Source organism: Watersipora subatra, chromosome 5 (genome assembly GCF_963576615.1).
Source record: "Watersipora subatra chromosome 5, tzWatSuba1.1, whole genome shotgun sequence".
Classification (NCBI taxonomy): domain Eukaryota; kingdom Metazoa; phylum Bryozoa; class Gymnolaemata; order Cheilostomatida; family Watersiporidae; genus Watersipora; species Watersipora subatra.
In genome coordinates, this window is record NC_088712.1 from 3,512,483 (window position 1) to 3,527,365 (window position 14,883).

The 14,883-nt window shown below is 38.5% G+C and overlaps 1 protein-coding gene across 1 annotated transcript in view; it reads left to right on the forward strand.

The window, feature by feature from the left end:
• The first annotated feature begins 5,129 nt into the window (after positions 1 to 5,129).
• Positions 5,130 to 14,883, forward strand: part of LOC137396539 (uncharacterized) — a 10,409-nt gene continuing 655 nt past the window's right edge. Inside the window, exons 1-5 of the mRNA XM_068082851.1 lie at positions 5,130 to 5,303; positions 10,701 to 10,835; positions 11,098 to 11,292; positions 12,575 to 12,683; positions 13,674 to 14,883. The exon at positions 13,674 to 14,883 is cut by the window's right edge and continues 655 nt beyond it. Coding sequence (XP_067938952.1) covers positions 5,141 to 5,303; positions 10,701 to 10,835; positions 11,098 to 11,292; positions 12,575 to 12,683; positions 13,674 to 13,986 — 915 coding nt within the window. The 5' untranslated portion in view covers positions 5,130 to 5,140 and the 3' untranslated portion in view covers positions 13,987 to 14,883. The remainder of the gene's footprint in view (positions 5,304 to 10,700; positions 10,836 to 11,097; positions 11,293 to 12,574; positions 12,684 to 13,673) is intronic.

Here is a 14,883-nt window from a genome sequence, read left to right on the forward strand (position 1 = left end):
GGCTGGTGTGGGAATCGGGAGGCCGGGCCCTGAGGCATGTCCGCTGCTGGGTAGTCGAGGCCATTCATCTTCATCCAACTGGCGGATGTTGGGGCTGGGTGTTCCTGTACCTCTTGGTGGTTGTACCGGAACCTGGTCCACTGGCACAGCAGTTTCCCAATTTGTTCCTGAGGTTACTAGAGAGTCACACACTTGTGACCTCGTTGGCCCCTGATCCCGCTTCTCAATGGCAGCACACTGCCGGCAGTCGATGCACTGTCGTCGACTCAATCCATCGGCGTTACCGTGCTTATCGCCTTTTCGATGGATAATTCGGTACTTGTGCTCGGCCAGGCTCTCCAGCCACCGGGCCACCTGGAAAGAGGGTTCCTTCCTCCGGTGCAACCAAACCAAGGAGGCATGATCGGTCCGGATTGTAAATTCTCTGCCATATAGGTAGGGCCGGAAATGCCGGACAGCCAGCACAACTGCCAGCAACTCTCTTCTAGTTACGCAGTAATTGCGTTCGGCGGAGGAGAGGGTCTTGCTATAGTAGGCTATGGGTCGCTCCTTGCCTTGCTGGACCTGGGATAACACAGCCCCGGTCCCTACGTTACTAGCGTCGGTATCTAGCACGTAGGGCAAGGAGGGATCGGGATATGCCAGTACTGGAGCGTGTGTCAGTGACCATTTGAGCCTAAGGAAAGCTTCCTGTTCCTCTTCCTCCCACTTCCAGGGGACCCCTTCGCTTGTCAACAAGGTGAGAGGTTTGGCGATCGAGGCGTAGTCAGGTACGTATCGGTGGTAGTACCCAGTGGTACCCAAGTATGACCTTAACTGCGTCACATCCTGGGTTGCTGCCCATCCACTGATGGCCTGAATCTTCTCAGGGTCGGTAGCCACTCCAGTGTCGCTGACTATGTGGCCCAGGTACTTGACTTGGGTCTGGAACAGACTGCATTTAGAGGGTTTTAGTTTCAGCCCGGCCTGTCTCAATCGCTCCAACACCTCTGCCAGCCTAGTGACATGACTAGAGAAGTCTGCTGACATGACGATGATGTCGTCCAGGTACAACAGCAAGGTTTTCCAGTGTAGCCCTTGGAGGACGCGCTCCATTAGCCGCTGGAAGGTAGCCGGGGCGGAGGTCAGTCCAAAGGGGAGCACCTTCCACCTCCATAACCCACTGCGTGTGGCGAACGCTGACCGTTCCTGGGCCTCGGCGGAGAGGGGTACCTGCCAGTATCCGCTCATCATGTCCAAGGTACTGAAAAACTTGCTGCCGGACAAGGCGTCCAAACTCTCGTCAATCCGGGGGAGGGGGTAGGCGTCCTGGCGAGTGACACTATTAAGTTTTCTATAGTCTACACACAATCGCCACGCCCCGTCCTTCTTCCTCACCAAGACCACCGGAGAGCTCCAGGCCCCGTGAGCGGGCTCAATCATGCCTTGTTTCTCCAGGGCCGAAACCTGTCGTTCGATTTCGGCTTCTTTCTCGTGTCCTACTCGATATGGGTGTTGACGGATGGGTTGTGCCTCTGGAAGGAGGGAGATCTCGTGTTGTACCAGGGTGGTACGCCCCACGTCCTCGCTTTCTTGGCTAAATACATCCGCATAACGGACCAAAAGGTCTTCCATCCTTCGGTACTCGGTAGGGGACGAGCAATGTGGTGCCGCCTGTTTGAGCAAGTCCAGCATGTGGGGAGGTACGTTGGAAACAGAAGGGGGAGGTTCCTTAGAAATCTCGGCCTCTCCCTTCGCTGTCCAGGGGACCCCTATTTCGTCCGGCCCGACTCCAGTGTATTGTCCCACGACCGTTCCTGCCGTCACGCTGACGGGATGGTCGGTGGGATTCATGCAGCGGATGGCCACTCTCCCCTTCTCACCGGGTTGATGTAGGCTGGCGGCCACCATATAACCGTTTCTTATTCCCTCGATTAACCCGACTGGTTGATAGGATGAGGACGTGAGACGTCCGGCAACCAGGACCTCGGTTCGAGGGGGAAGCGTTGTGGCTCGCATTATTTGAACTCCACTTGTCAGAGGTCGACCCTCTCGGTCAGTGCAAGTCAACTTTTGTCCATTTAACACCAACGTGGGTTGCTGAAAGTTCATCTCACAGTGGTGGTCGACCAAGAAGGGCATGCCCAGGATGGCGTCTTCCTTCAGGGCACACACCACGAGAGATACAGTAACCTGGACACTCCTGACTCTGACTGGGAGAGTGATGAGTCCGTGAAACTGCAGCCGGGTACCATCTGCCATCCGTCCATAGTCTTCCCGAACCTTTAATTGGCTTTTGACATCCTTAGGTAAACGCTCAAAGACATGTCGTCCCAACAGATTAGAGGTGCATCCGGTGTCCACGAGAAACTGGAAGGGCTGACCTCCGATGCGACCTGGCAAGAAATAGCTGCTATTATGCGGCTTCCATGATTCGTCTCCGTGAGTTCGTCTGGCTTTGCTCATCCTCTGGGGGCCCTTTTTGGAAGGCCGAGACGGCTTTGGCCAGACGTACGTTTCGTCCTTGGCTTCTGAGGGTGTGAGACCTGCACACTCAGGTAAGGGTTGATACTGGTTATGCAAGGGGACCGGTGTCGAGCAGGGGGGATCCTGTGTCGCCTAGTCCGTCGTGGCCGTTGCCACTGGCCTTGCAGGGGTATATTCGATCCACAGTCAGTACTTCCCCCTACTGCTGTGGATGGGAACCGTTTCCCGACCTCGTGGTTTGAGGTGGTCGTCCTTGGGAGACTTGAGGGCACCGGCGTTGGGTGTGTCCTGTCTGGCCGCAACCCCAACAATTCGGTCCCCTGTTCTCCACTCCCCGTTGTCCCAACAGATTTCCTTCCCTTAGTCCATCCGCTAATCCTTTTATCGCCATCAGGACGTCATTCAGGGTGGCTGATGGGGGATCCGAGTGAACGGGGGCGACTGTAGCAGGGGTAGCCTCCTCCTCCTCCACTGTCATTATTATGGGTCGGGCACCAGGCCGAGGAAGAGTGGGCTGGATTTGCAGGAACTCATTCCCTGCCTGCACTGCTTCCTCCAAGCTCTGGGCCTTCATCGCCAAAAGATGGCGTTGGAGGGGCGTGTTTCCCAGGGTCAGGGAAAACGCATCCATGGCCATACTGGATTGGTAGGAGTCTGGAAGGTCAGCGTATGCTATCTTCACCAGACGCTCCATTTCTGTTGCGTGTTCTTGGAGGCTCGTCTTTGGTTCCCTCTTGAGGTGGAGCCTACTCTTAGCCTCTCTCGGGGAGAGCCCGTACTTTGTGCGTAAAGCCGAGAAGATGGAGGCAGGCGAGTCTCCTCGACTACAGCTTCTGGCTCCCTCCTTCAATGTCTCACGCAGGTGGAGGAGAGTGGCCTTCTCACTCCACTCATTAGCTTCCGCAACATCCTCGAACTGGGAGATGAACAACTCTACATCTTCACTCCCATCGAACTTCGGTGGCTTGAGACTAGCGTCCTTCTTAGGTATTTGTAAGGCTCTAGTAATAGCCTCTGTCAGTTGACCAATCTGGTCGACATGGTGTAACTCTGCCTCAGCCAGATCTCTGGTAGCACTCCGTCGGCTGCTTGGCATGGTTACAAGGGTTATCTTAGAAGTCCGTGGTCGAATCCCACCGCTGCCACCAGTGTGTTGGATCCTGCGACCAACACGTAGAGGCGACTAGGTCGGCTTACTCTACCGGTCTGCATTCACTCTTTACAGGGGCTGTGCAAGGGTTGCCCGTGACCAACACGCGGAGGCGACTAGGTCGACTTACACCACCGGTCCACATCAACCACCTTACAACAGGAATTGCTCCCTGAGTGGTACTATACTAGTTCGACAAGGTCGACCTGAGGTCGACGGGGTCGACAGTGTTTCTGTGGCTTTACTCCCAAAGTACAGTCCATAGACTGAGTCTTGGAGTAAAGTAAGTGCTCAGTGTGGTTCTGCTATTGCGCAAAGTAACAGAAGAGTGTGGGTCCAAATGCAAGGCATGTATTGAACAACGTAAATGAGCCGAGGCTCTGCCTTAAATACAGCTGAATATGTAAATAAGGTAGCAAAGGCCAGCCTCCTTTAGGGGCATGGTTACATAAATGAAAAAGAGAATACAACTCCAAATGATATACAGAACAAGGAGATGGCAACATACGTTTCCATCACAATATATATATATATATAGATATATATATATATATATGATATTTAAATTATATACGGTAGCAAGAACATATGACTACACTAAAAATTGTGTAATTCATGTATGAAATAATAATTTAATTAGACATGATTAACCTGATTTATTTTTAAATGCTAAACGATGCACAATTTCTTGGTTTCAAACTGCATGGTAAATTTATGGCAAATTCTTAACCTCAAACGATAAATTAGAGTTTTTTATTATTATAGTTTTTTATTATATATAGAAAAAATTGAAATGTTGAAAGCTTGTAATTCTTATAAATGACTGAAAAAGCAGTATTTACGAACAAAGATTGTTATAGAAAATTTCGCCATACTTATTAATGACTTGATAGTATGCCAAAAGCATTCTGATATTTCCAGGTAGATTAAAATATCACCAATGACATAGGTTTTTGCCTAAATTTCTTTTGATATATTTTTAGTAAATTGATTGATAACGTTTGTATCATCATGCGATGCTAGCTTAAACCAAAATTTAAATTTTACATTTTTTATGTCTAAAGAACAAACCATTGTTTAATGCATATCATTATAGGCATAAATGCTACCTTAAAAATAGCAGAAATATAAAACTATGTTTAAACCTTATTTTAAAGCTCATGAAAGAGTTAATTGATACCCATATTTAACGAATTTCTGTTGATCAGCCTAAAAGGAAGATACATGTATGTATTATATTTCAAGATGACAGAGGCCAATCAATCCAGTTATTATATTTACAATTGTCAATGCCATATTTTAGATGACATATTTTCATCAATGCTGTAGCAGCTTCATCATTTTTGCTTATATTTAAAGCAAGCATTTATACAAGCGTATCAGAATTATAAATTACTTTACACGTGTCTCCAAAGTCATGCTTCAGCAACTTCATGGTTTCCTGAAAAAACTTCTGAAAAGACAGATCACCACGGCTCAAGCACAAAGATTTGCAGTTCATTTAGTTGCGTCTTTTAAACTAAAATGCTGATTTTGTATTTACACCTTGTCATATTGTTGTTACATATGTGTAGCAGTGCCAATGGAGAAGTGTTTAAAGGCAAAGGGAAGGTACTCGTGTCTTATATCAATAAAGATGATAAAAGCGGCATCAGATTCATATACCGACCAGAAGAGTACAAAAAGTGTAGGTGCTACAAACTATATTATATGCTTATATGTGATGTTTTGTGAGTACTTCAGAGTCTAAAGATTTTAAATAAGTCTAACATTCAGATCAAAATAAGTCTAAAGTTTAGACTTAGTTTGATCTGGAATGTTTCACAGGTTTGTAAACCTTGTTTGCATTACCCTCATTTTTTTAGGAGATCTACTGTTGTTTTTATTGAAATAAGTTATACAATGGGTAAACAATAAACTAGTTAAATGATGATTGATAGTGCTAAAAAAGTTACCATTTCTACCCTGTATTACTTTTATCAAAGACTATTAAAAATGAAAACAAAAACACCGCCTCAAATTTAAATAACACTCGATTTTTAGAGTAATGAAAGATGTTGAAACCGTTCATTTGATGTAGAGCATACAGAAGCTATTTATCTGTTGAATACATGTTAAAAAGCTTCTTCTGAGAACCAGTTGATGACTTTCTATGACATAATATATTTCTGAGATGTCCCTTTTCATTACTTAGTTGACTCGCTAAATCAACTAGTTTTTTACAAGTCGTTGTTAGTCACTGGGTGGGCAGCTCTTTAGATACAACTGATTGTCACAAAGCATGCACATAACTGGAAAGTACTGTTTGGTTGCCTTTAGAGCATTTGGTTTGGTAATTTAAAATTTTCCTTTTTAGCTCATGGTACACAGAGCTAGCTAAATTGTTAGTAATGGTTTTAGTTGCTGCGTATTTAATTTCTGTCAATATCAATCTGTAATAGTTCCACTATGAATTAATAAAATCATTTTGATCCATTTTTTTAATGATTAGTGTCATCATAGTGGCAATTACCTACAAAAAAATTCATAGGTTTGGGTAGAGTCAACCCAAATATGAAAAACTTTTTTTTAAAAAACATGAGGGCTTCAGAATACAAAGAATCGTTGAAATCACATTTGACATTTACCTACAATGATGCATATTTACCAAAACCTATGTGATAATTAAAAAATGTGCCAGTATTTTTAATATTGTGTGCCTTACGCTAAAAAATATTGATTAAAATAAGCAAAATTTTTACTAAAACTTTGTGATTGTCTACTCACTGTGGAACCTGCTATATCGTGATTTTTGTAACCAACTTGTAACATCTACATCTTCGCTTTTAATCATAGTTCATGGCGTTTAAAACTAAGTAAAAGCTTTTGTCTGAATTCGCATTTTTCTGAAAATTTTTGATTCAAACTGTCTTGCAAGCATCTTACTTTTTTATTTACAGCAGCTGAATGTTTTTTTCTTCTGTAAAACATTCTTAAAACTATGCAACGTTAACGAATTAGTTTTCTGATAACCAGTAAATCAAATCACTTTCTTGTAACCTTAAACCACACATCTATAAAATTAGCATGTCATATATAAATTATATCACAAAATGTATATACCTTTTACTATATATAGTACATATAACGAAATGGTTATTGACTGTATATCACTAATATATAAACAGTAAAAGATAACTTCAAGTTTTGAGTTAGATGGAATAAATGTTTCACACACTGGGTGTTTTAAGGTAGGTGTATAGGTTAAACTAAATCTATAATGTGGCGTCAACTGAAGTTTCTATACTGCTTTGAGATAACTAAGAAATTGATATGATAGTAAAATTTTTTTATATTGAGATTTTCCCTGTTCGATTCGGCGCCAAATGGGTTACAAACAAAAAAATGTTTCTCACAGAAGATGAATTTGAACACTTTGTTGCAGATCAACACACTAACTAGATCACTTCTAAGACGACTTGCAACATTTTGGACTAAGCATGCAAACACTTATTACACATATGATCTGTCACAGAACGCTGGACTGCTGGGGTCCTGGTTCTGTATAACAACAGTTTGAACTAGTAACTATTATTGTAGCTAAAGTCTGATTTTTTGCAATTGTGACCACATTAATTTAGTTTCTCTTAAGCTTCTCCCGAAATGATAAGGGATTAGCTGGCTACAGATTGTTAATGCGCCATGACGTCTAGTATTGCTAAGAATAGACATTCATCATTTGCGTTACTCGTATTTCATTGCTTGTCAGCTTCTAACAATTTCAGATGACTAGGTTCTTATTAGCGCTGATAAATAATCATAAATGTTTAACTTCTTATTAATTCAAGTATTTTGATGTTTAATGAAAAAGTTTTAAACTCCATAGTTGACTCTGCTGCTGCCAAAAGTTTATAATGCACTTGAACAAATTTTTCCACCACCAAATGAGTGGAGCGAAGTTTGAGAGTTTTTATGATCAATGCATGTGCACACAACTTATGAAAATTATTCATCAACAACTTCGGAAACCCTTGATAAAATCTCCTCAACCAATTTAACCATGTTTTTGTAGAGCCGTTAAAGTACAATAACGATACAAAACACATATAGTCCTATTTAAATATGTTACTAAGTCTTGGAAAGGTTACCGCAATATCTTAAAACTAACCCATCTGATCGGATTATACATAAATAGACAGACTGATTTGGCCAAAAATCTTTATTAAAACTGGCCAAGCCTTATTTTTATCAAAAATAAGACCGGCAAATGAAATGGCGAGTGACAGAGAATAGAACCATTAAGTCGTGCGCATTTCATGAAAAAATAGCATGCACATTTCATCGGTCTATTATAGCATTGTCGAAATGCCAAAGGTCTCTGGAATTAACATAGAAGTAGAGAAATCGTTTCTTTTTTTGCAGATTTCAAAGTCTCTGATGTTTTGGAAACTTTTGAGTACTTCTGTATTCTAACTGTTGTCCAAATCTGTGAAAGTAAAGGAAATGACAATGATATTTTTTTCTAACGATTCTTATGAGATTATTACAATATTTAATTATAGGTTTGGATGACTAATTGAAGTCTTATAGTCATACTAACAACACCGATGATGAACAATATGTTACTGTTATTACTTTTTTTAAATAGTTTTGTTAAATAGATTTTCTAAAAATCTGTATAAATATCACAACTTGTTGACATTGCTTACTATGCCATTTAGAATGTAAACAAAATTATGCATTGTTTTTCCATTATTACTATATTAATAATATTGGTTATTCTAACAATATCAGTGCATTTTGCTTCTAATATTGACCAATATTGCATTTCTCCTACTGCAGGGGTAAAGATATAAACATAATATTTTCCTTTTATTATGGCTGTTTATTGTATATATTAACACCCACACCCAGTACATTACAGCTACCATTGCAGTTCTCATATTGCGCTGCAGGGCCATTTGACTGCTAATATTGCATTTCTAAACCATCAATCCCCTTTCTTTTTTCCAATATCACTTTGGTCGTGGGCTGTATGACATCGGAATTTCTAGTGTTATCATCAAGTATTGACATTTTTCTATCACTTGGGATTTTATTTTATGTTTGAGCTGATCTGCATGCTAGGATATTTTAATGCTCAACTTGATATACCTCGATGGAAGCCACTGCACTCAAATCAATCAAAAGTGTGATTATGATGTCTATAATTGCAAAGAGACACACAAAATAAATAGAGGCAACGTAACGCCTTAACATAGACCCATAGCTGATATCAACTATCGCATCAATGAAAACATCATTTGGTGGTAATTTTTTTTTTAGAGTTTTAATTACGATCAACTTTTAGCAATTTGAATCTTGAAACACTTTTACAATCAGAAAAATTCAAAAATCAAAAACATCTCAAATATTAGAATAATTCCGATACTGTCTGATACAGTCAACATTAAATTTGGAAGCTTCATCGCTAAGTAAACGCTGATAACCATTGTAGACTACTCAGTTAGAAGTTTGATGCAATCAGTAATTACGGTTTGGAAAAATATAAAATACATGTATTTGTTGTGAAAATCATCAGATATGTATAAAATTTTAGTTGTCTGACCTTGTTAGATAATAAACACACTTTTATTCATCACAAAGTTATCAAGTCCGAAACAGTCATAAAAAACACGCAGCAATTATGCAAACTTTCAAGTTTTTGGTGAGGCAGCAAAGTCAATTGATTATATTGGCCCACAATATTGCCGGTTTAGCAGCAATGTTTGGTTAAAATTTTAATTATTATTGCTTATTCGATTGTGTCTAGTTTTTGCCTTATTATGAATCACAAAATATTATTGAATCCACTATGTTCCTTTCACTTCTGTTTATGTGGCAAACCACATTTGAGAAAAGTAAACAACCAGAAATATTTTCAGCTTTAAAATAGACAGGGGTTATTGTTTGTAGAACTAGTCTATCGACATGCCATTATAATATCGGAACTGTAAAATAATTTTTTCAATTCTTATGCTACTGTAATTTAATTCTATTCAGTAATTGCTGGTTTCATGTGGAACAAAGGCGTGTTCATTTTCTAACAATGACAGACCATCCAGAGCTTGATACATATTCAATGATGTTCATAGTAGGCTTGGTTTTTTTAAGACCAGGGCAATTTTACTGCATAAGAGTTCTAACTGGCTAGCCTGTAGTAATAATTTATTTTAAATAATATTCTAGTTTCTTTTTAACTCGCCTAATTTTATGTTGGTTGGTGTTTTACCTGTTTCTATTGCAGTCCACGAATTATAACTTTCTGCAGTTTTGGTAAAACTTAATTAAACGCAACCAAGATATAATTTACTTAAACATTTGGTAACTTTCTGCTTCATAATTTACATGTTTTTTACTTCAGTTGCTTTTTAGTTGGTTTTTCATTGACAAAAAAATGGCTAAACGCGGACTCGGATTTGTTAACTTTTTACAGATCACAACTGTTTAATGTTCTAGAGCTACCATAACTCTTATCAACCATCATTACATTGCAAAATTTACAGATCAAGAAAGAAACTTTACCTGAAACAACTACAATCATTAGTAAATTATCTAAGAGACTTGCATAAACGGCTTACAAGTCGAACAACCGAATATTATGTGCAAGCACCACAATTTTGCTAATAGTTTGATAAAACATTGTTTCTGTTCTAAGCCGCTGAGATTTTTCAAAGTGTTTTTCAAGCGGTTTCAAAGAAAACAATTCTTTTTCCAAAATTCTCAAAACTGAATCATACATGTATAAAAGGGGTTCGTCTACTAACAGTTTTACTTCATAAGGATTTTTTTGGTTAAACCCACAATTTTGCGGCAGCCTCTCCATTTCAACAAACTTACGCATTTGGCATTCAAAGAAAACAATTCTTTTTCCAAAATTCTCAAAACTGAATCATATAAAAGGGCTTCGTCTACTAACAGTTTTACTTTATAAGAATTTTTTTGTTAAACCCACAATTTTGCGGCAGCCTCTCCATTTCAACAAACTTACGCATTTGGCACCATAATTTTCTTCTATTTATGAAATTGTCAAAACAATTGTATATGTATATGTATATCATTTTAGATTCAGATCTAGGAAAGGGATGGACCGCAAAGTTCAACTACCAAGGACATGCTTCAGAGCGTGATGCCAAAGCCAACTATAGGTCTGTTCTGGAAGATAAGGATCTCTGGCCACATTTGTCCTGGGACTCAACCGGTACTTTTAACTGAACTAAATTCTTATCTGAACTACATCAAAACTGTAATCTGATTTAATTCATAAATATCTAAACAGAAGTTTTAATACGAGCAGTATGCAGCTAATTTGTTTGCAAACTTCTATATTTTACCTTTAATAAGATGTTTTCCGTAACAGCAGCAACAAACTAAAACCGTTTCGATAAATACATATTTGTATTTTAAAACGGGCTTTGGGAAATCAATAGAGCATGAATTATTTTTGAAACTGCTGATTGTAGGAAAGTACTATTTCCACGATCACCACGGCAACCAGCTAGATCCAAGTGATTGGTTTGGTTATGTTGTTGAAATATATGACTTAAACGGGAATAGAATATACATAGACCAAAACCACTTCTTCGAAGTACCAGAGAGAATCATATACTGTGAACCTGATGAAAAAGCTCTGAATAATCAGAACAAATGTTCTAAAGGTAGGTACATAGCTTAATACATACATTTGAATACAGACACTTTTCTTGCAAGGTTTGCATGACTGCATGGTTTACAACCTAATAAATGCAAGTAGACTATTAGATAGTCGTAAAGCAATTGAGTTTTAACTGACAAAAATGATGGCTTTTAATTGACACACCAATTTAAAACAAATAGTATAACGGTCGAAAAAAGTAGAAATTGACTGAATATCAGGAAAATTCGTAAAAAAATTAAGCAACGTATTTATAACTAATTTGTGTAATTATTCAAAAACATTGAAGTTCTTTAAAAATAAATCACCAAGGCAGTTTGTGTCGGCAGAAGGTCATTGGCTGTAACATCTTTACTTCTTTTAAAATTATAGTGATTATTTTACATTGTGATTTAGATTTTAAATCAAAATGTAAAATATGTGACAATTCATATTTTTAACATATTGAACCATACTTACACCTTACATGAAAGGTTTTAAGTTATTGAATATCAAACTTCATCATGGTATGATGTGATATAGTTTTTAGTATAGTAAGGCATAGTCTATATGACATAATACGGTAGAGCTTAACATGGAATTGCAAAGGTTTTGAGCATTACCTTTACTGATCCACCAGTACATGACACAGTGCACTAGTTTATACATATATTTTGTCTGCTTAGTATACGTGGTTACAAGAATAGCATGCAACAGGCGTATAACAGGCGCAGATCAGCTCTACTCTCTAACACAATTGTCCAAGCTTATATTTTGGGTAGCCTCGCTCTTTGTTACACTTGATTGGACTGGACTCTGCTCGGATCGACTCAGTTTGACTCGGCTCGGATTGGCTCTACTCAGCTCTGACCGGCTTAACTCTCTCTCTACCTTGTTATTCCGCTTGACTGAATACAGCCCAGCTCGGTTTAGCTCAGATCTAGGCTCAGCTCTCGGCGGATCACATTCCACAACAGTATATCGTAGCATGACATAACATGGCATAGCATCAGTATAGTGTAGTTGTTATTTGCCTATATAGTATAATTTATTACTAGCTTGTTTCAGTGTATTATTTTTTTTGTAATATACTTAAAAAGTAAAGATATAACTAATAAATATTTTGTAATGCATTAGTTTCGATTTATATAGTTTTATGGCATAAAGAGGTTATGAAATAAAAGTTTAATTCTGCACTCGAATAACTAGATCAATATTCTGAAATTGTCTAGCAACTGCTTCAAGATCACTGTTACATATTATGGGCATGGCGTGCTCCAAGGTTTTGAAATTATTCAATTTTGTAGAATTATCAGGTTCTGACTCAGGAACCATTGCGGCAGCAGTACTGGTAACAATCGTACTTATAGGAGTGACTATTGGAATTGTGGTCCTAGCAAAGAAACGTGGCTGGATGTAAGTATTTCATAGCTTGCAAGACTGTGTTTTGACTTGTTTGTTGTTTTTAGTTCAGATTAGTATTACTTTGAGAAAAAACCGAAAATCAGTTTTGCTCTTATCAGAATGCTTGTGAGCTAGACAGTGTATCAAAAACAGTCCAACCTAGCGAAATTATCAAAGCAACATAAAACATAATTTGTTTCATTTAATACCTGTGTTTATGCGCATAACCACACAAGAAGTAGCTAATGTTTCTCTGCTGTTTTAATATTTTGAACGTTTGTAAATTTGAAAAAAAAATGTTTTCAAAAATTCTATTTAATCAAAAGTAAATGCTTTCAAAATCATATCATTTGTAACAAGGAATTGCTGGTTGAAAACATGCTAATCAATATAAGTGTCAACGTATTTTTTCATGAGTTCTATAATAAATCTGTACATGTATAGAAAATCTCTTAATAATCTTTTCCAATTTCTCTGATTTTTGAGCGCTCTGCCAAATTTAGGACTAAAAGTTGGTTACGCTATATCGGTGCATGCCGGGACGGTTCTCTTGGAAATTATTTGTCCATGATATTAACCATCAATCGAAAGAATTGCTGAGACACCTTATGAAACTTGGAGAAAGTTTAGAGCTCTCAAATTGTTTGACTCTTTTCAGAGCATGTACAAAAGCCTAAAAATGTGTACCACTTCTGCCATTGGTACTGGCTGCTTCGGATTTGTCAATCTATTTTGTTTTTGTTAAAACAGTTGCTGTGAAAATGGTGTTTGATTGTTTCTAAAACTCAATTGCATAATGGAAACATGATGTTTATGTATTTACTAATCCTAACTCTGACAAATTTATGATAGTGTAAACCTTGTGATCACACACGATCACCAAAGTATAACGTTATGAACACTCTTTTACAAAAAGATAGTTTGAACTAGACTCAACTCACCAAAAGTCTATTAAAAATGTGAAAATTAATTCAACAGTAACTTTAATTCACTTTCAAACAGAACGAAGTTTCCTTCAACACCAACAGTACTACAAAGAACAATTGACAGTCTGCAACAACCACCTCCAACAGCTCCCTCTGCTGAGCAAGCTTCTTTTAGAAACGTTCCTCCTGTACAACATCTACAAACAGGCCTACCTAATGCTTCTAATTTGGTAACAGCTCCACAACCACTTACTCCTAGTACTGGACACTACTCTTCACAGCAGCCTCCACATCATAGTGTGAGTGATGCAGGTTATAATCAGCATGTGCACAGGCAGCAACAAGCATATGAAAACACTGCATACAACCTTTCAGACCAAAATCCATAACAATTCCACCTAGGTCGTAAATACCATGCCAATCAGCCTGATTCTATATCAACTGCAAATAACACTAGCCACTCCCCTTTATTGCCTGATCCACATAGTTTATATAATTTGGATCCAGGATCCTCTCATCTGTCCTCATCAGTGCCTGCATGTCAGAGCAACTCAGCCAATGAATCTTTTCATCACCAACCAAAGGGCAAAATATATCGGCTCGGTCTGTTTCAGCTAAACAAAAACTTCCTCAGGCTCAACAGCCTTTAGATCAGTATCCATCTTCATCACCACCAAAAACATACTATTCAAACGGGTACACCTGGAATCAGGCTGGTAATCTGATTAGACAAGCTGGCACAGTCAACCAGGTACAGAATAAAGTTAAATTAAACAAACATTTTTTAGCAATTCAAACACTCACAGCTCTACTGAAAACTTTGGCCAAGCTGTGAGCTCCATTAAAACTATTGGAGCTACTGTAGACTCGTTCATTGGAGGTCATATAGGTAGAAAGACTGGGTAAACAATAACTCTACAATTGGATAGACTATACAGCCGTTTAAATAATCAAAAAACGAAAAATGGTAACTGCTGGTAATTAGGTCATCCGACATAATGTCCCATATAGTAAGTATTGATCTTATTCATCACCACAAACATACTTTTCAAACGAACACACCTAGAATCATTCTAGTAATCTAACTCAAAATAGTGGTGCATTCACCAAGAACACACGGTAAACTAATAATAATCCAACATTTGTTTGCAATTCGTATGCTTCCAATTCTACCCAGAACTTCAATTAAACTGCGAGCTCTACTATAAATACTTGAGCTGTGATAAAATCATCCAGTAGATGTAAAATAAATAGAAGGCCTGAATAACTGACAATAGTAAAGTTGC